The sequence below is a fragment of the Lontra canadensis genome, unplaced genomic scaffold, assembly GCF_010015895.1.
Source record: "Lontra canadensis isolate GAN:19392208 unplaced genomic scaffold, GSC_riverotter_1.0 scaffold32, whole genome shotgun sequence".
Classification (NCBI taxonomy): Eukaryota; Metazoa; Chordata; class Mammalia; order Carnivora; family Mustelidae; genus Lontra; species Lontra canadensis.
This window is the reverse complement of record NW_022631026.1, coordinates 19,635,667-19,659,598: the sequence shown is the minus strand read 5'-3', so window position 1 is coordinate 19,659,598 and position 23,932 is coordinate 19,635,667. Positions and strand designations below refer to the sequence as shown.

The following is a 23,932-nucleotide window of genomic DNA, read 5'->3' as shown; positions in this document are numbered from 1 at the left end:
AGATCAGAATAATTTACAACTACTATTTCTCAGTCTCACTTAAGGAGTTCCGATAAAATTTTAAGGGGCCACCTGTCTGGCTCATCAGCGGAGCATGTAACTCTTGATCTCTGTGTTATGAGCCCCACACTGGCTATAGAGCTTTCTTTAGAAAATTCTTGGGGCGCCTCGGTGGCGCCTTGGGCGACTGCCTTCGGCTCAGGTCATGATCTTGGAGTCCCTGGATCAAGTCCCACATCGGGCTCCCTGCTTGGCAGGGAGTCTGCTTCTCCTGCTGACCTCTCTGCTCTCATGTGCGCGCTCGCTCTCTCTCTCTCTCTCTCTCTCAAACAAATAAAATCTCAAAAAAGAAATTCATCTTTTTTTAAATTAAAGTTTGATTCTGATGTGAATGTACAGAATGAATGCACAAATGGTGAAAACTGTTCAAGGAATGCTGACACTATCATTTCATCGGTCATATGGGAGAGCAGAACTAGGGTGCTGTTCTCATTCCCTGGAGCCTTTGTAGAATTGTTTATGCAAACCAAAAAATGGTAACCACCTATGGGTGGGTGTGTAATTAAATGAATCATGCTAAATATGTTGGAATATAGTGCAGCTTTTTAAAACGAAAGAGATAGGGTGCTTGTGTGGCTCATTGGGTTAGAGCCTCTGCCTTCGGTTCAGGTCATGATCCCAGGATACTGGGATCGAGCCCCTCATCGGGCTCTCTGCTCAGCAGGGAGCCTGCTTCCCCTTCTCTCTCTCTGCCTATTAAAGAGGGCACTTGATGTTATGAGCACTGGGTGTTGTATGCAATTGATGAATCACTAAATTCTACCTCTGAAACTGATAGTCCAGTATGTTAATTAAATTGAATTTAAATAAAAAATTTAAAGATATATATTGGGATTTGGGGGCACCTGGCTGGTTCGGTGTATGGAGCATGTGATTCTTAGTCTCAGGGTTGTGGGTTTAAGCCTCACAGTGGGTATAGAGATTACTTAAAAATAAGGTCTTTAGGGGCACCTGGGTAGCTCAGTGGGTTAAAGCCTCTGCCTTCAGCTCAGGTCATGGTCCCAGGGTCCTGGGATTGAGCCCCGCATCAGCCTCTCTGCTCTGCAGGGAGCCTGCTTCTTCCTCTCTCTCTGCCTGCCTCTCTGCCTATTTGTGATCTCTGTCTGTCAAATAAATAAATAAAATCTTAAAAAAAAAGGTCTTTAGAAAATATGTATGTATTTTATGTTTCTGTTATGAACCTTTAACTTAAATACTTAGTAGTCAGAGTTCATGCCCTTTATGATGGCTCTGCCTCTATACAGTGATAAAAACAGAGTCTGAACCCCCAGTGCTGGGTTCAAATTCCTGCACTCGAAATTCACAGTACAATTTTGGGCAAGTTACCAGGTCTGAGCCTCATTTTCTTGATCTGTGAAATGTACAGTAGTAGCGTCTCATTTCCTAGGGTTATGTGAAAAATAAGTGAGTGAACACATATCAGTGTTTAGAATAGTGCCTGGCACTAGTGAAGCTTCTAGAAGTGTTTGGTGCTGCTGTTACTGATCATTAAGTGGAATTTACTGAGACCTGATTGTTTTCATTCCTGATTATTTTATCCCCATTTTTACAGTCACACGCTTTTTTTCTTTAATCATTTCATTCAGCACTGTTCAATATATTATGTCTGACGGTTTCAGTGGTAGCAGTACTTTTAGGTCTAAACCTTTTATTTTTGGTTTCTGTTGACTCTGTCATGGTAGAATGTCTGGGTTTGTCAGGGCAGTCTCTCTGTGAGATAGTGCTAGATTTTAATTTGTAAGATCCTATGGGCCTAACTTAAGGGAAATCCTTTCCTCTTAGGAGAGATTACTTTTGCTTCACCTTCAACCAGGAGCGGAGGTTATCCACATTCAGGATTGTGTAGCTTTGTGCACGTATTTCTAAACGTGAAATTTCTGGATTTTAGATTCCTTGCACATTAAATTCTACCATCTGTTATAAATTTTCTTCCAGTAAGATTATATTAATTTGGGACCCATCAGCAGTATTTGACAGTTGTCTTTGCTTTTTCCGTGTGTAGCTTCATCATTATATTGCAGTATCTGCCATTTTGATAGACAAAAGTGTTCATTGGTTTAATGGGCATTTAAAAAAATATCGGGGGCTTGGATGACTCAGTGGGTTAAAGCCTCTGCCTTTGACTCATGTCATGATCTTAGGGTCCTGGGATTGAGCCCTGCATTGGGCTCTCTGCACAGCGGGGAGCCTGCTTCTCCACACCCACCCCCACCCCCCGCCTGCCTTTCTGTGTACTTGTGATCTCTGTAAAATAAATAAATAAAATCTTAAAAAAAAAATACTAATACTGTAGGATTTGTTTATGGTTAGTCAACTATGAATTACCTGTGCTCATTTTTCTCATGGTAATATTTCTTTTTCATGTTGATTTATAGATGCCCTTAAACTTTAAAAAAAAAAATCTACCAGTTTATTTATTTATTTATTTTTAAAGATTTTATTTATTTGTCAGAGAGAGAGGGAAAGAGAGCGAGCACAGGCAGACAGAATGGCAGGCAGAGGCAGAGGGAGAAGCAGGCTCCCCACTGAGCAAGGAGCCCGATGTGGGACTCGATCCCAGGACGCTGGGATCGTGACCTGAGCCGAAGGCAGCTGCTTAACCAACTGAGCCACCCAGGCGTCCCTACCAGTCTATTTATTTATTTATTTATTTTTAAAAGATTTTTATTTATTTATTTGACAGAGAGAGATCACAAGTAGGCAGAGAGGCAGGCAGAGAGAGAGGAAGGGAAGCAGGCTCCCTGCTGAGCAGAGAGCCCGATGTGGGGCTTGATCCCAGGACCCCGGGATCATGACCTGAGCCGAAGGCAGAGGCTTAACCCACTGAGCCACCCAGGCGCCCCTATTTATTGATTTAAAGTAAGCTCTATGCTCAATGTGGGGCTTGAACTCAACAACCCAGAGATGGAGAGTCGCATGTTCTACCGAGTCAGCCAGGCACCCCATGTGGATGCACATTTATTTATTTTAAAAATTTTTATTTATTTATTTGAGAGAGAGGCAGAAAGAGAGAGTGCACAAGCCACGGTGAGGTGGGGGAAGCACAGAGGGAGAGGGAGAAGCAGACTCCCCACTGAGCAGGGAGTGCATGTGGGGCTCTGTCCCAGGACTTTGAGATCATGACCTGAGCTGAAGGCAGAGGCTTTAACCCACTGAGCTACCCAGGTGCCCCTAAATGCACTTATAATATGAAGAATCGTAAAGTTTTGTCAGGATTTGCAAATGTTTTTGGCAAGTTAGTCTTTTGTTTATAATATTTTTTGTCATGACTGTAACCTTTTGATAGTGACCAGGTTTCTTGACACCACTAAGCTCTTCAGTTAAAACATTTTTAGGTAATCAGAATTAAAATCGACGAAAAATTTCTGATGGCAAAGGAAAACGGATCTCAGTATGATATATTATATAGAGATTTGAATTTTTCCGGATTTCTTTTTTTAAAGATTTTTTATTTATTTATTTGACAGAGATCACAAGTAGGCAGAGAGGCAGGCAGAGAGAGAGGAGGAAGCAGGCTCCCCGCTGAGCAGAGAGCCTGATGTGGGCCTGGATCCCAGGACCCTGAGATCATGACCTGAGCTGAAGGCAGAAGCCCTAACCCACTGAGCTACCCAGGCATCCCTGGATTTTTTTTTGATAATTTTGTGTATGTGTCATGCCTTGCTTTTGTTCGTCTTAAAGAAATTTCTAAAACCCTTTTAAATTTTCCTTCTTCACAGTGTGATATTTAAAGTAGTTACAATTGTGATTTTTTTGCACTACAGAGTAAGCTATACTTAAAATAGAAACAAGAATGTAAAGGAGGCCCAAATGATTCTTTCCCCCTGTTTTGTAGGGCAAATGAAAAGGACTAAATGTGCTGAAATTGATGTTGAGACCCCAGACTCCATTCTGGTGAATACAAACCTTCGAGCACTGATCAACAAGCACACCTTTTCCGTCCTTCCTGGAGACTGCCAACAGCGACTTCTGCTGCTGCTTCCAGAGGTGGATCGACAGGTGTGTTATTTTCACACATAAGCAGTTCTGAAAAACCCTTCCGAAGCTTTCTTCACATCCCCTTTAATACTCCTTAAAACTTTTAAAATAGCTTTTTATATATACTTAAAAAGAAGTGGTATCAAAGGTGCTAAAACAAGAAAAAAGAATATTTTTATGTAAGTATTCTTAATAGTTTTGCCCTCTAAGTCTTAGAAAGGAAAAATCTTATCAGAATGTCAAGATCATGGGGGGAGGAGTCAAGATGGCGGAGAAGTAGCAGCTGAGACTACAGGTTGCGGGAGATCAGCTAGATAGCTTATCTGAAGATTGCAAACACCTACAAATCCAACGGGAGATCGAAGAGAAGAAGAACAGCAATTCTAGAAACAGAAAATCAACCACTTTCTGAAAGGTAGGACTGGCGGAGAAGTGAATCCAAAGCGACGGGAAGATAGACCCCAGGGGGAGGGGCCGGCTCCCGGCAAGCGGCGGAGCAACGGAGCACAAAATCAGGACTTTTAAAAGTCTGTTCCACTGAGGGACATCGCTCCAGAGGCTTAACTGGGGTGAAGCCCACGCGGGGCCAGTGTGGCCTCAGGTCCCGCAGGGTCACAGAAGGATCGGGGTGTCTGAGTGTCGCAGAGCTCGCAGGTATTAGAACAGGGAAGCCGGCTACAGAGACGGAGCCGAGGAGTGAGCTCACAGCTCGGGCTTACCTTGAACCGGTCACAGGCTCGGTGAGCTCGGAGCGCGGCCGGAGGCCAGGCAGACGGGAGTAATTGGACGCTGTTCCCTGAGGGCGCACTGAGGAGTGGGACCCCGAGCTCTCTGCTCCTCCGGGCCGGAGACTGGGAGGCCGCCATCTTCGTTCCCGTCCTCCGGACTCTACGGAAAGCGCTCAGGGAACAAAAGCTCCCGAAAGCAAACCCGAGCGGATTACTCAGCCCGGCCCCTGGTAAGGGCGGTGCAACTCCGCCTGGGGCAAAGACACTTGAGAATCACTACAACAGGCCTCTCCCCCAGAAGATCAACAAGAAACCCAGCCAGGACCAAGTTCACCTACCAAGTGCAGATTCAATACCAAGGAGAATAGCGGAATTGCAGAGGAGGAGAAAGCAAAGCACGGAACTCATGGCTTTCTCCCCATGATTCTTTAGCCTTGCAGTTAATTTAATTTTTTTTTCTTTATCAATTTTTTTTCTCTTCTTCTAAATTTTTTAAACTTTTACCCTTTTCTTTTTTAACGTTTTTTAACTAGTTTATCTAATATATATATTTTTTTTCCTTTTTATATTTTTTTCATTATTGGTTTTTTTTTGTTTCTTTCTTCTTTTTTCTTTTTTTTTTTTCTTTCTGAACCTCTTTTTATCCCCTTCCCCCTCCCTCACGATTTGGGATCTCTTCTGATTTGGCTAAAGCATATTTTCCTGGGGTTGTTGCCACCCTTTTAGTATTTTACTTACTCCTTCATATACTCTTATCTGGACAAAATGACAAGGCGGAAAAATTCACCACAAAAAAAAGAACAAGAGGCAGTACCAAAGGCTAAGGACCTAATCAATACAGACATTGGTAATATGTCAGATCTAGAGTTCAGAGTGACGATTCTCAAGGTTCTAGCTGGGCTCGAAAAAGGCATGGAAGATATTAGAGAAACCCTCTCGGGAGATATAAAAGCCCTTTCTGGAGAAATAAGAGAACTAAAATCTAATCAAGTTGAAATCAAAAAAGCTATTAATGAGGTGCAATCAAAAAATGGAGGCTCTCACTGCTAGGATAAATGAGGCAGAAGAAAGAATTAGCGATATAGAAGACCAAATGACAGAGAATAAAGAAGCTGAACAAAAGAGGGACAAACAACTACTGGACCACGAGGGCAGAATTCGAGAGATAAGTGACACCATAAGACGAAACAACATTAGAATAATTGGGATTCCAGAAGAAGAAGAAAGAGAGGGGAGCAGAAGGTATATTGGAGAGAATTATTGGAGAGAATTTCCCCAATATGGCAAAGGGAACAAGCATCAAAATCCAGGAGGTGCAGAGAACCCCCCTCAAAATCAATAAGAATAGGTCCACACCCCGTCACCTAATAGTCAAATTTACAAGTCTTAGTGACAAAGAGAAAATCCTGAAAGCAGCCCGGGAGAAGAAGTCTGTAACATACAATGGTAAAAATATTAGATTGGCAGCAGACTTATCCACAGAGACCTGGCAGGCCAGAAAGAGCTGGCATGATATATTCAGAGTACTAAACGAGAAAAACATGCAGCCGAGAATACTATATCCAGCTAGGCTATCATTGAAAATAGAAGGAGATATTAAAAGCTTCCAGGACAAACAAAAACTGAAAGAATTTGCAAACACCAAGCCAGCTCTACAGGAAATATTGAAAGGGGTCCTCTAAGCAAAGAGAGAGCCTAAAAGTAGTAGATCAGAAAGGAACAGAAACAATATACAATAACAGTCACCTTACAGGCAGTACAATGGCACTAAATTCATATCTCTCAATAGTTACCCTGAATGTTAATGGGCTAAATGCCCCAATCAAAAGACACAGGGTATCAGAATGGATAAAAAAACAAAACCCATCTATATGTTGCCTACAAGAAACTCATTTTAAACCCGAAGACACTTTCAGATTTAAAGTGAGGAGGTGGAAAAGAATTTACCATGCTAATGGACATCAGAAGAAAGCAGGAATGGCAATCCTTATATCAGATCACTTAGATTTTAAACCAAAGACTATAATAAGAGATGAAGATGGACACTATATCATACTCAAAGGATCTGTCCAACAAGAAGATCTAACAATTGTAAATATCTATGCCCCTAACGTGGGAGCAGCCAACTATATAAACCAATTAATAACAAAATCAAAGAAACACATCGACAATCATACAATAATAGTAGGGGACTTTAACACTCCCCTCACTGAAATGGACAGATCATCCAAGCAAAAGATCAACAAGGAAATAAAGGCCTTAAATGACACACTGGACCAGATGGACATCACAGATATATTCAGAACATTTCATCCCAAAGCAACAGAATACACATTCTTCTCTAGTGCACATGGAACATTCTCCAGAATAGATCACATCCTTGGTTCTAAATCAGGTCTTAACTGTTATCAGAATGTCAAGATCATGGAATAAACTTTATGTTGCTTTCATATTGGGAAGTGAGGTATTCAGTGAATACAGTCGAAAAGAAGTGTTGTCTTGCCTAAGACATTTAACAAGGATTTTTGAATGGATTTTTTTAAGAGAGTAAGAATGTTAATTATTTTCATTCTTTTGTTAGATTTTTTTAAAACAAAAACATTTATTGCCTTCATAATTGAGAACTTTCAAAACCCAATATAGTTTATACTCTTTAAAAAAAGATAGCTAGAAGATATACCAGAGGTTTGGGAAAGTCTGGGTAGGGACCAGAGAGATTAAGATTGGTCAGTAATAAGGTCAAAATCTGAGATTTTAGCTTTTATCAAGGAAAGAGTGACTAGCAAGTCACTCCCCCTTCTGATCATCTGTTTCCTCCTCTACAAAGGGAAGATAGAATCATGATTTTCTAAGGTTTATTCAATTCTAAAGGTTTTTTTATTCATTATTTCCAAACACATACTCTGTTCGAAGTAACCTGATGGGCTCTCCCCTCATTTCCTAATCATTATAAAAACAAGATGAAAGAGAGACATTTTCCCTAATTTACAGTAAGAAAACTAAATTTATACCCTGGTTTGTGGCAAGAGATTAAAGAAGAGTAACGTATACACCTCATCTTAGCGAATTGACTGTCAAAAATAAAATATTTCTAACTCAGAATATCATCTTTCTATTAAACTGTACTGATGTTAGTTTCAGTAGCGTAATGATGTGAGTCAGCACATAGGAAAGCAGGTTAGATTCCATTTCCCGGGAGACCAAGTAAGTCAGCTACACTACCAGCAATGGGGTAAAGAAGTAAGTAGAGCTAATCATTCCCAGCTACTGCTTCTCCCTCCTTAAAACTTCTTGGGGGAAATTACAGCTTTGGGGATGCCCACCTTTTGGTTCGAACAAGTTAGGAGGCTGACATTTCTGCAAAGTTTTTTAAGAACTTCTCATTGGGGTTTGCTCTCATCTTTTTTTAAAGGCTCGGGTTATTAGGTTGGGAATATGCTCGGACCTAACTAAAGGCCTATGAACTCTAGTGCAGGTTCCTTAAAATGGTCTTTTGACTAATGGCCCTTATCCTCTCTCAGAGGAAGGATTGCCACATAAAATTCTAGAATGAAAAGGGACTTTTTAATTTATCTATTCAATTTCCCATGGAGTGCAGGCTGGTGGGAAGTTCTTAATAGGACATTACTTGGCCTTTTTTGAGTATGGTGAGAACACATGGTAATTTGAGAAATAACGTCCCTATGTCTAGAAGTATGGAGCTCCAGTCAACTTCACTGTCCGATGCAATTTAGGGTGCTTGTAGAATCCTGGTTATTACTAGGACGGAACATCGAAAACCATATTTCATTGTCTGAGTGCCCAGCCATGAAGTAAAAAGACATAATTTAGATCAGAGAAAAGAATACAGGAGGGGAATGGGTGAAAGCACCTCTCTAGATATATTTAAAGATCTGTCATAGGAAACAGGTAAACCTGTTTCTCCAGAAAGCAGATGTGATGTTAAAGTAACATTTTTTTAACAGCTGTAGCTGTTAAAATGGACTGACTTATGATGGAGTAACTTGCTCATTTCTGGACCATTCAGACAGAGGTCAGATGACCTGTTCTTTTTTTTTTTTTTTTAAAGATTTTTATTTATTTATTTGTGAGAGTGAGAGAGTGAGCACAGGCAGGCAAAGGCAGAGGGAGGAGCAGGCTCCCTTGCTGAGCAAAGGAGCCTGATGTGGGACTCCATCCCAGGACGCTGGAATCATGACCTGAGCCAAAGGCAGCTGCTTAACCAACTGAGCCACCCAGGCGTCCCCAGATGACCTGTTCTTACAGGGGAAACTGTCACCCCTCTGTCTATCTACTCTCTAGAGAACAAGTCGGCAGTCAGCAAACTTGGGCCAGTTTCGGCCCACTGCCTTTTTTTGTAAATAAAGTTTTATCAATGTATGGTCACTTGCGTTAGTTTACGTGTGGCATAGAGCTGTGTTCGTGCAGCAGCGGCATACGTTTAAGTAGTGGCAGCAGAGGGCCTATGGCCTTTCAGAGCTTCAAATACTTGCAGTTGCTCCTTTGACAGGAAAAGTTCACCAGTTTCTGCTCTAGAGCTGGGCGGGAGTCGGGGTATGGGGGCAGATAATGTGGGCCCTGATAGGTATAGAAAGTGAGGCTGGTGGGGAAGAATTCCTCAGTCGCTAGGATGTCCGAATAGTTACTTAAATTTTCTCTGAAAAAATTGTTTTTGACTTATGGGTTACATTTAAATTTTTAATCTACCTAGGATTTTTTTTTTATTGCTCTGAAATCGGGGTTCAACTGTATTTTCTGCTTATTAATAGCCTCTTGTTTCGCCACTACATATTTGATACAGCCATCTTTTTCTCACAGTTTGAAATCCCATCTTCATTATGTATTCTATTCAGTTATAAGCAGTGTGTGTTTATGCATACTCTCTCATCTTCCACTTGTTTCTTTGTTCCTTCGAGTGTTAGTAATAATACTTTCAACTGCAGTGGCTTCGTATGTGGTATGTTTAATAATTGGAAAGGTGGTTTTTCTTGTTTTTTCCTTATGAACTTGAAAATCATTTTATTAATGACAACTCTGCATTAGGGGTTCTGATTGGAATGTAGATATTAACTGTGGGGAGAATGGCAATTTTACTCAACTTTTCTGTCTAGATCTTTTTCAGATCTGTGTTTTATGTCCTTAAATAAGATTTATGGTTCTAAACCATGATAGGAAATCTAAAATCTCTAAGAGAAAGAATCGTAAAACTTTTTGGTAAGATACCACAAATCAAGTCCCTAGGCAGATAAATGAGAGGAAATATTTTTTGTGGATGTGACAGTTTTACTATGAATAGTATGTAAGGGATCCTCACAAATTGATAATAAAAATAAGTAGCCTTTCGGAAAAATATACATAATGATAAGCATTTCACAAGATGGCAAATCTAAATATTTAATAAATATGCAAAAAGGTGAACAAAACTCCAGTAGTCAAGATAAAGGAAATTTTTACCATTTTTTAAACCCATTACAATGGCAGAAATTAAATAGTCTCGTTAACATATATTGTTCACAGGACAGAGTACACTCATATATTTCAGGTAGAAATGTGAATTGTTGTAGCCTTTTTGGAAAATAATCTAACAGTACCTAGTTACAGACACAGATATTTCGTTGCTTTTAGAATTTATTCCACAGAAGTAAAAGCTCTAGTGTATTCATCTTTGCCAGAATGCTTACTGCAGGTTGGTTGGTGATGGGAAAGTACTGGGAACAAGGTGTGTGTTTATGATTATGAAACTGGGGCATGAACTGAGGTGCGTGCCTATGGTGAAACATGTGCAGCTGTTAGGAAGGAGCAAACACTCTGCCCGTCGACTTGGGAGGGACTTCCCCAGTGTGTTACGTGAGAAAAAGAAGATTCAAAGCTTGGTCACAGTTTTGTAAGAGAAATAATAAACCTCCCAGGGAGAAACCTTCTTACATGTAGATTTATGTTTGCGGAGGATTCTTTGAGTATACTTAATGGGGAATGGAATTGAAAGAAGGGAGGAGAGGTAAACAGGAAAGAAATTTATTAGAAAAAGTGATACATTAAGTATCCAGGATGATATAGTCAGATTTCTATAAAATTAAATGTATATACATTCTTCTCTAAAATGAAAGAATTTGGCTTTCTTTGTAAGCTTCTCTTGGCTTCTTCTTTGACCCAGGTTGGTCCAGATGGTCTGATGAAGTTAAATGGCTCAGCCCTTAACAATGAGTTCTTCACTTCAGCAGCCCAAGGCTGGAAGGAAAGACTCTCAGAAGGTAAATGTTCAAACTTCTGTGCCTCCTAGATTGTGTGTGTACTTGGAGCTACTATGAGGGCATGTTGGCACCTCTGTGCCTCAGCGAGTTTTTGAGCAATTTTAGTAGGCTAAGGACAGGATGTTTCCGTAGCATAGAACTAGCTATCCTGTGTGAAATCCTATACTGACTTTTGTCTGGATCCTATGCAACCAGGTCTGGCTCCAGGTGGAGTCTAGCGATGTTTCTTCAGGAATTTAAAGTCACCTTTGAATTTAGGGAAACTAAAAAAATAGATTTTTTAGTCCCTCTACCTAAAGATTTTTGATTCAATAATTCTAGGTGAATGCCTAGGAATTGAAATTTTAATAAACAGAGTACAGAATTACAGTGTTCTCTTATGTTTGTTTTTCAGTACACGTGGAATACAAACTAACACTTGGAAGGTCACATGAAGGTGTACCAAGACATAGCCTAAAACAACTGTGAGAAGCTTTAAAATGAATACACTTGTAAGGAGAGCATTAGGAATGCTACTCCTTGCTAACATTTTGTCAGATCAGTAGCATTTAGAGTTACTTGACCAACTCATTAACATCTGTATTGTTGACTGCAGTGTTGACATTTGCCTTCCTGCTGTTTTGGGGCAGGGTGGGGGAAAGCAATTCTGTGTAGAGATGTTTTCTCACTGATTACTCTGGTCCTGTCTCTTAAAAATTTCCTTGAGCAAAGACCACTTATTTTTTTCTGAACTGCAGTCACATAAACACTTTAAAACATATGCATTACTATTACCTTTCTTTAAGAATAATTTGATGAAGGATTTTTGCCCTAACTCCCCAGTTTTTGCTTGTTTGTTTCGTTAGTTTTGTTTTTGAGAGAAAGAGAGACCAAACTGTAGCAAGAGGGAGGGAGGCAGAGGGACAGAAAGAATCTTAAGCAGGCTCTAGGGTCAGTGCAGAGCTGGAAGCAGGGCTTGATCTCTGGACGCTGAGATCATGACCTTAGCCGAAATCAGGACTCACCCAGGTGCTCGCCCCCCCTGGTTCCCCCACCACCCAGTTTTTTAAAGTAGACAGTGTCATCAGTGGTACTTTGATTGTTATCAGTGTTTCTTTTCTTTCTTTTTTTCTTTTTCTTTTCTTTTTTTGCATATGAGCAGTCACTGCTATGCCTAGTCATGTGATCGTATTTTATGAGCAGCAAAAACTTTGAACACTGTACACATGTGAACAGAAGTCAGTATGTTCCTCATTCTCTTGTATACAGTAGACTCCCTGAAAAAGTAGTTCTGGGTTGGATTCTGACAGGCAAAGTTCTCTTTTCTACTCCTGTGCCCAGGACTGTGTCCTTCAACACTTTTCCTCTCTATCCTTTTACCCTAAAGAAACCTAAACTTGAACACTACCGTTTCTATTTTTCCTTGATGTCCTGGGTATTAGAGTATAAAAAAGAGCAGGCTTTCTGAGCCGCAGTTGGAAGATGGCCTACCCAACAGATTCAGGTGTCCTCTGCTGTCGGAGAGGGAGGGATGGAGGTAGTTGGTGGTATATGCAAGTAAATGTCGTATTTAGAGTGGCGCAGTCATTGGCATGTTTAGTGCCTTATGTCAGGGCAGTAGAGCGGTACAGTTTCTGGAGCAGTTAGAAAACTGACCACTCCCAGATAACTCCCTGCCGTTTTAGTGGAACCTTGGCTGCCTGGAAGCTGGGTCCCAGGTCACGGCTTTCATTATGCAGTAAGAGACAAAAGGCACAAAATACAACTTGCCTAAGGGAAGCAGAACTTTAAAATAACAGAATGCCCAATGGCATTATTTACTGAAACCATGTGACTCTTTTTCCAGTGGAAAAGAAATGACAAATTCAAGGTTAGTGATAAATCTGTAGGGAATATGATGTTTGGAGCAGGAGGGAGGTGCTGTAAGAGAGCCCAGAGGAAAGGCACAGGTGGCCTCAGCTGAGTACTGGAAGCTGCACACGGTGGTGTGTGAGCACTGTATGTCCCCCAGTGGCTTCTAGGGGCTCCTTTCCAGTGAGGAATTGGGGGAAATTTCTCTTACTTCCACATGATAGTATTCTGACTATTTTTCATGATTCTGACGAAGTTTTTCATGATTTACAAATATTTAAAAGTTAAAAACAGCATATTTCTGTTGAATATCCCTTTTTTCCCCTTTTTTACATTACAGGTGAGTTTACACCTGAGATGCAGGTGAGAATTCGCCAAGAGATTGAGAAGGAGAAAAAAGTAGAGCCATGGAAAGAACAATTCTTTGAAAGCTACTATGGTCAGAGGTAATACCAAGACAGGTTCCATAAACCAAATGTGAATTCCTACATATGTGTTACACAGTGTTTCATCTTAACTACCTTTGCAGAAATTCTAGTCCTTAATTTCCTTCTATTATTTTGCCAGGTTTGTTTTTTTTTTTTTAAGATTTTATTTATTTATCTTACAGAGAGAGTAAGAGACAGAGCATGAGCAGGGAGGAGGAGGCAGAGGGAGAGGGAGAAGCAGACTCCACACTGAGCAGGGAGCCTGACACGGGGATTGATCCCAGGACCAAGGATCCTCTGGGATCGTGACCCGAGCCAAAGGCAGACGCTTAATCTGAGCAATGCAGTGAGCAACGCAGGCGCCCTCACCAGTTCTTCTTAACCAAGATATTTTTTCTTTTTATGAATCACGGGTGTACAAAATTGGGTTACTTGACTCCTGACACGTTACCATTGTGGGTGGGATGTTTCATTTAAAAAAAATTATTATCTCGAATTGGAGTCCCTTTCTTTGAATAATCTGAGTTGTTCTTCCAGTAATTTTATAAGTTACAAGAATACGGAAGTTTTTTTCTAACAGTTAATTATCCCACAAGATGGTAGTTCATCCAGAATCACCAAGGAGTGCTAGGAATCCCGTAATATGAACCATTACACCCAGGGCATCGTTAAACAGCCTCTTCTCTCTAGAAGGCACTCTGGCAGGTCTTCACAGCTGCATGAAGATATAAACCCTGTTCTCAAGGGGATGATTTTCCTAATAAAAAATCTAAATAGGGGCACCTGGGCCCCTTAAGTCCGTTAAGCCGCTGCCTTTGGCTCAGGTCATGATCTTAGGGTCCTGGGATCGAGCCCCACATCGGGCTCTCTGCTCAGCAGGGAGCCTGCGTCCCCCTTTCTCTCTGCCTGCCTCTCTGCCTATTTGTGTTCTCTCTCTGTCAAATAAATAAATAAAATCTTTTAAAAAAATCTAAATAAAATGTTAATGGGGACATTTAAATAGATGACAGTGGAGCTCTGTTGTTTGAGGTAGAATTGAACATCCAGAGAGTTACTGGTTTGTCTCCCTTGTCTTCTGCATACCTAATGGCAGACCTCAAGAACACTCCGCAACCACAGTTGGACAACTACTGGCTCTTTTTCTTATCTCCCAGTAGTTCATCGATCCCCTTTATGGTCATGTAGGAAGTGATTCCTTTTGTGGTTAAGAGTCTCTCGTATGGGCTCGCCTGGCTGGCTAAGTTGGTAGAGTGTGCAATTCTTTTTTTTTTTTTTTAAGATTTTATTTATTTATTTGACAGAGAGAGGCATAGTAAGAGGGGCAACACAAACAGGGCGAGTGGGAGAGGGAGAAAGCAGGCCTCCTGCTGAGCAGGGAGCCCAACGCGGGGCTCGATCCCAGGATTCTGGGATCATGACCTTACCCAAAGGCAGACGCTTAACGACTGAGCCACTCAGACGCCCCTGAGTGTGCAACTCTTAATATTGGGATTGTGTATTTGAGCCCCATGTTGGTCTTAAAAAAGAGTCTCATATATTGATATTTTTACACTCTTGGTATGAGCTTTGAGCCTTTCTACAGAAATGATGGTATTTCCATTAGACTCTTGTCACAGGTAGATGTCACTCCGTAAATATTGTACATTCCCTCTGTAGGCAGATAGAGCATTGTAGCAGTTTTGGGGTCTTTTTGTTTTCATCTGTTACCTTTTTTTGGCCAACATTTACAGGAGGACTGTTTTTTTTTCTTATTGTCTATTTTTGTTGTTAGCCACTCTATCCCAGAGGTACAGTACTGATCATTTGAAGTCACCAAAGAGGGTCTCCTGCCTTTGCCTGTTTAAACAGTGTGCTAAAAGACTATAAGGGGTCTCTGGTGACCTCTGCTGAGTAGCCTAATACTAATGGGGCCACACTGTGGAAGTCCCAGTTTATCATCACTCCCAGGACAGCTCGGAGTCATTTTTCTCAGCATTATGGAACTATACTAAGTGAAGTGTAAACGGGCTTTCCAGAAATTCCAGAGTTCTAATTTTCAACCTATGGAAAACATTGACAGCCACCTCCTCCTGTCTCCTCAGGGGCCCGTAGACTTCTTGGGCTGTCCTTTCTGCAGGTGCTACAGAGCAGAGTTGATGAGGGTGCGTGGGTCTCGGCCTTCTTAAACTTCCTTTGTGGGTAGTCTGTGATGCTTGCCTCTAGACATGGTAGCCCCTTTTATAAGCATAAATAATAATGACAATTAACAGTATCAAGCTTTAATATGTGCTAGGTACTGTTCTAAGTACTTTATATGCATTAATTTAATCACACCAATAACATAAAGTAATGAACCTCACTATATGATGAGGAAACTGAGATACAAAAGACTAGTGACTGACTTAATGTCACATGTGTGTATCAGAGCCAGGATTTGCCTCCAGACACTTGAGATCCAGAGCTTCACTAATCATAATCATAATAATGGTGGTGATATATGAGGAAAAGCTACTCTATGTCAGGGTTTCTTCCGGGCATTGCCACATACTATTATCTCCTAATACGTTTAGTAACATGGGCCATTCCTCAACTAGGATATTTTTTTCTTCCACCTTTTAGTTCTGGTTTGAGCCTTGAGGATTCAAAGAAATTGACAGCCTCGCCCAGCGATCTCAAAGTAAAGAAAACCCCAGCTGAGCAACCAAAATCCATGCTTCCTTCAGAGGCCTCGCCTGTCAGTGTCCTCCTAGGAATTCCCCAGTTAGGGTCAAAAGAAGAAGTGGTGCAACTGCCATCCCCAGTAAGAAAAGAAGAGCATGAAAGCCAAGATACGGTGCAGCCAAACCCCAAATCCACAGAGCCCCTGCTTCCCTCAGCAAGCAATACGCAAGAGCTTAGCAGTGTTCTTCCCATCAAGTGCCCAAAGGATGACAGTTTCTTGGAGCAGAAGCCAGTTGCCTCTGCTGAACAGGAGTCTGAGAAAGAGAATCATCTCACCACAGTTCCTAGTTATAACAAAGATGAAGGCCAAGAAGCTTTAATTACGTCCCCAAACAAACCCAAGAGTCCTGGGGTGGAAAAACCAGTAATGAAGCCCATGGCAGAAGCTGGTCCACAGGAGATCACTGCAAAAGACCCTCCATCGGCCCCGGTTGATCACAGCCCAGAAAGCCTCAAGAGGAAATCTTGTCTCATCCAAGAAGAGGGCCCTGTGAGCTGGGAAAAAAGGCCACGTGTCACGGAGAATCGCCAGCACCAGCAGCCATTTCAAGTCTCGCCACAGCCCTTTCTCAGTAGAGGGGACAGGATCCAGGTGCGAAAAGTACCACCTCTCAAGGTAAGAGAGTGGGAAGGATTGAAAGAAAATGTCTGAACACTAAGTTTCTGGTCTTACTTAATACCAAGTCATTCGTGGTGTTTTTAACACAGAAGCAGTTGTATATATTTGATAAGCACGTAACTGCGTTCTTACATGAACAAAATTATGACTAAACAGGCATTTAGAACTGCGTTCCTACAGATCTGTATTAGTGTTTTGGTAGTAAGGAAAGTGCCTGGATATCTAACTAATGTAGACCACCTCCACCCATCCTCCTGGCTGGCCATTCTTAAGATAGTTGTGGACATTATTCTGTCTCATGTGACAAAACAAGAAATATAATAATAATAAACAGAAGGAAGCCCTTGGTGTGATCAAGAGATCTTTGTGGCAAGAGCCATGACATTTTACATGTACCTTGGTCCTTTTCTTACTGCCATAACTGATTGGATGTTCTGTGGCTCTAGAACTACCTTTAGTTCCCCCCTTTTAAAGGAAACCTGTGTGGCTGCTGTGAGTCACTGCTGGTTACTTGAGGGACATCAGTAAGGTAGACTAGCCTTGCTAAGCTCTGCTGCTAAGGCTTTGTCCCTGACTTTCATGTTAGCATTCTGTTGCTACTTAGCAAATATTTCACATTCATAAAGCGGTTTCCTTATCTGAGTATACAAGAGTGCATCTAACCAGTAGTGAGCCCTTTAAAGCCCAAACACATTTTTACTTCTGATCTAAAGTTTACTAATACTTGGGCTTGTGCTTAATATCAGCTTGCAGTTCATTTTTTCATTTAGTAAATAGTATATATTAATAAATTTTTACTAGTGGTGTTTATTAATACTGTTGTGTCTACTGTCAGCCCAGACATAAGGTAGTATTCATTCACGTTAGAAATGTAAATAGAAAAAGAAGCCACATAGAAATACTTTTTCCCTCTTTTTTATTTAACTTAGATGAACCAAAGCTAGTTCCATCAGATAATATTCCTTAGAGACATTCAGTTGCTAGTACTTGACCCATTTAACTTACTCTCTGTTTTTCTCTCGTGTTGCTTCTTAATTACTAACTGTATGACGTTCTCATTACTTTTTAATTTTAAGATTTATGCACTTAGGAATCTCCCTTTTTTAAAAACAAATGTTTGCCATTTTTCCACCATTAACATACTTTGCATGCTTTGCCAGAGATTGTGATTTTTTTATGAAAATCACTTTACAATTCTTTTATCCCCCACTCTTACTGTTAGAAAAATATTAGAAACCTTTCTGTAATGAATGTCAGTCAGAACTTCTGTGCAGACCTGAGAGCTGAGTTACATTTTACGTTTTACTTAATATAGATGATACTGTGAGGTGTGTCATTTCTATTTCCTCATCTTTATAGAGGCTGACTTACATCCTGCTTGGTCTGCTTCCCTAATCCAGAGAGGCCCCACACTGAAAATTAAAGTCCACCATGACGTGTTATTGTTACTCAATTTTTTCCCTTTCTTTTGCTTTCTTCTTCTTCCTTACGCCCTCCACCCCCCCCTGCAGAATACTTTGTACCAGAAGTTGCTTTAATAACTCTTGCCTTAGGCCTGTATCTCAAATTCCACTTTCTTTGTTTGTTTCTTTTTTTTTTTTTTTTTTAAGATTTTATTTATTAGACAAAGAGACACAGCGAGAGAGGGAACACAAGCAGAGGGAGAGGGAGAAGCAGGCTTCCTGTGGAGCAGGGATCTTGATGCAGGGCTCAATCCCAGGACCCTGGGATCATGACCTGAGGTGAAGGCAGACGCTTAGTTATCTGAGCCACCCAGGCGCCCCATCAAATCCTACTTCCTTAGACAAAACTTAATGTAATTTATAACAGAGCAAAATCTTTTAACCAAAACTTAAGTAGAAAAATAAAATCTTATTACAAATGTTATTCATGTGTATATATGTTATATACATGCATATGTATGCACTTACATGTCATAACATGGATGTCTGTACCATAATACGTACAGAGAGAGATGGAAAACGGTGTTTCCTATTTGGTATGCATCTGTTCTATTTTATTAAGAATTTGTTTATTAATTTGATAGAAAGAGCGAGGGAGAGCTAACAAGCTAACAAGGGAGAGCTACCCAGGCTGGGGGGTAGTAGGGGGAAGGGAGAAGCAGGTTCTCCAGGGAGCAGGGAACCCAACGTGGGGATCCATCCCATGACCCTGAGATCATGACCTGGGCTGAAGGCAGGGGCTTAACCAACTGAGCCACCCAAGCGCCCCATCTTTTCAGGATACATGAAGAAAATCGACCTTGCTTTACCAGGGTAGGGCTTCTTGTTTATTTGTTACCAATGCCCAGACAACATAAACAGGTTATAGAGCTATTTACATAAATAACTGAAACTTACTATTTTTATGTATTAAAACTTTCTCTTTGAACCACTTTTAATGAATTTAGTCAACATGTTAGGAATGATTTTCAGTCATTACAATAGATAGTGTTTATTCTGCTAGGTATCTTGTTATTCTCAAGATTATTCTGATGTAAGGTTGTTTGTCCCTGTCTACAATTCCCCTGAACAACTGTGCTTTTACTTTCTTGGATTTAATTTTCTGGTGTTACCTACTTTCTCCCCTTCCTAGTGGTCTCTTCTAGGTGACATTACCAAGGGGCAACAGTTGCTTCTTTCCCTCTGTTGGTAGCTTCTGAAATACTATGCAGTTAGATGTAAAAGAGATTCAGTGCTAAGAGATTAGGTACATGTCCTGATGTCAGATGTGTGGACTGTGACAGCTGTGACACGATCCCATAGCTCTGACTTCTGCATGACAGAGAATCTGTTTCTCAGGACTACTGACCTTTTGAGAAATGGATATTGCAAATAATGAAAAAATTTTAGTGACTTTATTATTCTTAATTTAAGGACTTCCAGAAGGATGACATGCATTTTCTTAGAGCCCTTTGGCTTACCTTTTTTTTTTTTTTTTCCTTAAATTAAATGCCGTGTAACATCTGTCACAGTTATTTGCTCCTTTAAATTCTGGCAACTTACTAGAAGAGTAAGTTGATGCATCTCTTTGATGCATTCTCATTTAAGTCTGATAGCTCCCAAATCATTGTTTCAGACAGGAGTCCGATTCCTTTCAGCTGCAGTATTTTATGCTGTGAAAATCAGTGGTTTCAAACGTGGTGATGTAGCAGAGTTTCCCAGGAAGTGTTGCAGAAGTGCCTATTTTCTCTAGAGTTCTAATTTGTCAGTTTTGGGAGAGGACCCAGAGCACTTTATTTTTAAACAGCTCCCCAAGTAAGTATAAAGGCAGCCATAGGTGAAAATGACTGTGGCGAACATTATATACATTCTGTCTATACTCCCTTCGTGTGGATGGACGGAGTGGGATACCTCTGTGGATCCCACGTGGTCTACCTTCCAGTGCTATCTAGACACCTCAGTCATTGAGCTAACTCAGCTTCTCTGCTTAAGTGTGCATGTGTGTATGTGCACTGAGCAGAAGAGAGCAAGAATTTTCCTCGCAGCTTAGAAGGAGAGCTAAGAAGGAAAAGACAGTGGTGCAGTGGTATGCTGCTTCTCTCACGCACGCATGCGAAAGTGCAAATACCCTGCGAGGTCTGAACCTTAAGTAATAAGCTGTCGTGAGTAGTAATGCCAGGAGGAGGGAGTTGTGTTGAGAAAAGAGGCATAGGGATTCAGGGTGGGGAGGGTGTCGGGGGAGGAGAGGCTTTGGCCCCAGGAGAGGAGGTGGAAGGACCCTAGGGGCACAGTCGCGTTGCTGTCTCCACGCTTAGGTCTCTCGGCCATGGACCTCCCATTTGTGTCACTGGTGTGCAGTGGTTACTGGAACAGTTTAAGCGTCTGGAAGTTGTGTTTTTCTTGTCGATGAAAACTAAGCTCCGGGTTTTTTTTCTCCCTCCTCCTTTCAGATCCCGGTCTCCAGAATCTCCCCCATGCCTTTTCCTACATCGCAGGTCTCTCCCAGGGCTCGTTTTCCAGTCTCCATCACTAGTCCTAACAGAACAGGAGCCAGAACTCTCGCAGACATCAAAGCAAAAGCCCAGCTGGTCAAAGCACAGAGGGCTGCCGCCGCCGCCGCTGCCGCTGCCGCCGCCGCCGCCGCCGCAGTTGGAGGGACCATTCCGGGACCTGGCCCCGGGGGCGGACAAGGTCCAGGAGAGGGAGGTGACAGGAAAACTGCTGGAGGAGGGAGTCCAGACTCAGACAGAGGCCGCGAACCTGGAAAGGGCCCCACACTGGAATTGGCAGGAACTGGAAGCAGGGGAGGTACGAGAGAGCTTTTACCCTGTGGTCCAGAGACTCAGCCCCAGTCTGAGACCAAGAGCCCAGACCAGGCACAGCCTCCTCGTGTCTCTGGAGCACAACTACAGCAAGCCCCCTCAGGGCCTCCAGCAGCTGCCGGTGGGGGAGCGCGCGCAAGCGTCCCCTCTCCAGCCTACACTGACGCCCCCCCAGCAGCTGTAGGGCAGCTGACGAACGAACGGCTGACTCCCCCGGGGGCAGCGGCCTCGGTGGCCTCTCTCGCCCACCTGCAAGCTCCCGGGACCTGCCGGCAGGAGACCTCGCCCTCTGCTCCCACAGAGCCTGCTCTCCGCTCAGGTGCCTCACCTGCTCGTTTTGCGGCCGATGGCACCGTCGAGCCCAGCGCGGGTTCTGGTAGGAATGTGCCAGACCTTTCGGCCTCAGCAGAGACCTCTGCTGGCGCTTCTGCAGCTGTGCCTCCCTCTCCTTTAACATCTTTATTGACCGCAGCCACTTTAGAAAAGCTTCCTGTACCCCGGGTCAGTGTAAGTGCAGCACCGACGGGATCGGCTCCATCCTCGAGCACTTTGCCAGTAGCTTCTAGCCTTAAAACTCCAGGAACGTCTTCAAATTTGAATGGACCCCTGTCGAGGCCAAGCTCTAGTATCCCTGCGAATAACCCTTTGGTCACTCAGCTGCTTCAGGGCAAGGATGTTCCCATGGAGCAAATTCTGCCTAAACCTCTCACCAAAGTTGAAATGAAAACTGTTCCACTGGCCACGAAAGAGGAGCCGGGGGCGGCAGTGTTGACAGGCAGCGGCGCCGCTGAAAACAGCAGAGAGGAAGGTGGTGAGAGGCAATGCCTCCCGGCTCTGCAGCAGCTGGGTAAAGCCTTGCCAAGTACGCAGCTCCCTCAGGTTCCAAGACCCCTTCAGCTCTTTTCAGGTAAGGACCTGAGGGACTCTAGCCTCGACGCACACCAGTACCAGGAAGGACTCAGCAAAGCCACCCAAGAGCAGATCCTTCAGACTCTCATCCAGAGGGTTCGGAGGCAGAATGTTCTCCCATTTGTGCAGCCCTCCCAGTTCAACTTCAGTCACTCAGGTTTCCCGTTAGAAGACATCTCCACAAGCCAGAGCTTCATGCTGGGTTTTGCTGGCAGAAGGACATCGAAGCCTGCCATGGCAGGTCACTACTTACTTAACATTTCCACCTATGGCCGGGGTTCAGAGAGCTTTAGGAGGACCCATTCTGTAAACCCCGAAGACCGTTTGGGTCTAAGCAGCCCCACAGAGGCCTTGAAAATGGGATACACAGACTGTAAAAATGCAGCCGGAGATAGCAGCAGTGGCAAAGAAGATACCGACGAGGAAAGTTCCGGTGACGAGCAAGAAGCCATCATGGTGAAGGAGGAGCCCCACGCTGCCCAGGGTCCTGGCAAGTGTGAAGCAAGCTCGGGAACCCACAGTAGAGAAGCCCTGTCCGCCAGTGATTGTTTGGCAAAGAAGAACGTGAAGGCGGAGACGCCTGTGCACGAGCAGACCACGTTAAGCAAGGAGAGTTACCTGTTCACGAGAGGCCAAACATTTGATGAAAAGACCCTAGCCAGAGATTTTATTCAGGCCGCCCAGAAACAGATGGCTCATGTGGTGAGAGGCAAGACGATGCGTAGCAGCCCTGAGCTTTTCAGTTCGACTGCCCTTCCTCTGACCGCAGACAGTCCCACCCATCAGCCTCTCCTCCTCCCATCACTGCAGACCCCGAAGCTGTACGGGAGCCCCACCCAGATCGGGCCAAGCTACAGAGGCATGATCAATGTCTCCACCTCGTCCGACATGGACCATAACTCTGCTGTCCCGGGGATGCCTGACTGTAGCCAGGTGGCCAGCAACGTAGGCGATGTCATGTCCTTTTCGGTGACTGTCACTACCATCCCTGCTAGCCAAGCGATGAATCCCAGCAGCCATGGCCAGACCATTCCCGTTCAGGCCTTTTCAGAAGAGAACAGCATAGAGGACACACCTTCGAAATGTTACTGCCGATTGAAAGCCATGATCATGTGCAAGGGGTGTGGAGCGTTCTGTCACGACGATTGCATTGGCCCCTCGAAACTTTGTGTCTCCTGCCTTGTTGTTCGGTAACAAGACTAGAAAGAGGTTACCTGTGAAGGAGGCAGGGAGGGAAGGATTGATGAGATGTGGTTTTTTTGCGTCCTTTCGGAATCACAGAAATAACTAAGTAGGTTTCAGTTGTCTTAAGAGACAAATGTTACTTAATCAGGAATACAGAGTACAGATCTTACGTTGTAGAGGAAGAGCACCTTGTATAGTAAGTCTAGGTCAAGCAAGACTTCGTGAATTTGTGACAAGTTTGCACTTACAAAATCATGTAAATATGTCACATTTTGTTTTAACATTGTTTTCCCAAGTGTTTAGGTAATGATGTATTTGAATTCAGATTTATGTTCCACTTCACTTGACTCTGAGAAAAGTTTAATGCCATGCATGGTTAAAGGAAGCGGTCTCTCTCCTCTCCCTTTCCTAAGAGGCCAGGGAAAGGAAGGAATGAAGGAATGGTCTGGAGAAATGACCATTCAAGCTTATTATGTCATGACGGTCTGACTGCAGGCTTTATTTAAGATTATTCAGCCTTCGCGGGATTTGGATTCAGGGTTTACTCAGTCCCTTTACCTTAAACAGAACCTTCTTAAGTTCAAATTTTTGATCCCGTTTTAATTTTACAGGTAGTAATTCAGACTCTGAAAGCTCTTGACCTGGTTCTTGGCTTCCACAAACGAGTACTGTTGCCAAGCTCTCTGCTTGCAATTCATGCCCCCCACCCCGCCCTCAAGGCCCCCTGCCCTGCCCTGAGAACGTGAATGTGGCCCACGATGGGTATGCCCCCCACCCCACCCCGGCCCCTGCTGTTAGCGGGGCCTGGGCGGGGCAGCAGTTCTAGCAGTAACATCCGGGTACTCAGTCACGGGTGCTTACAAACGGCGGGGGTGGGGAGATGCTAGTAGAGCAGGAGCAAAGAGTGTTAGTGACGGGGTGATTTGAACTGTGTGTTTTGTTGGGCAGGGCCTCAAAAAGTGCAGAAACTGAACATAAAG

At 43.0% G+C, this 23,932-nt stretch overlaps 1 protein-coding gene across 6 annotated transcripts in view; it reads left to right on the top strand.

Moving 5' to 3' along the window:
* Window positions 1-23,703, top strand: part of ASXL2 (ASXL transcriptional regulator 2) — a 143,767-nt gene extending 120,064 nt beyond the window's left edge. For 4 of the 6 annotated variants that reach the window (XM_032866983.1, XM_032866987.1, XM_032866986.1 and 1 more), the window contains 5 exons: window positions 3,896-4,059; window positions 10,921-11,017; window positions 13,188-13,293; window positions 15,874-16,591; window positions 20,487-23,702. In XM_032866983.1, coding sequence (XP_032722874.1) covers window positions 3,896-4,059; window positions 10,921-11,017; window positions 13,188-13,293; window positions 15,874-16,591; window positions 20,487-22,961 — 3,560 coding nt within the window. In that variant the 3' untranslated portion in view covers window positions 22,962-23,702. Of the gene's footprint in view, window positions 1-3,895; window positions 4,060-10,920; window positions 11,018-13,187; window positions 13,294-15,873; window positions 16,592-20,486 lie in introns of all 6 variants that reach the window. The other 2 variants (XM_032866984.1, XM_032866981.1) reach the window with 1 other exon arrangement.
* The last annotated feature ends 229 nt before the right edge of the window (window positions 23,704-23,932 follow it).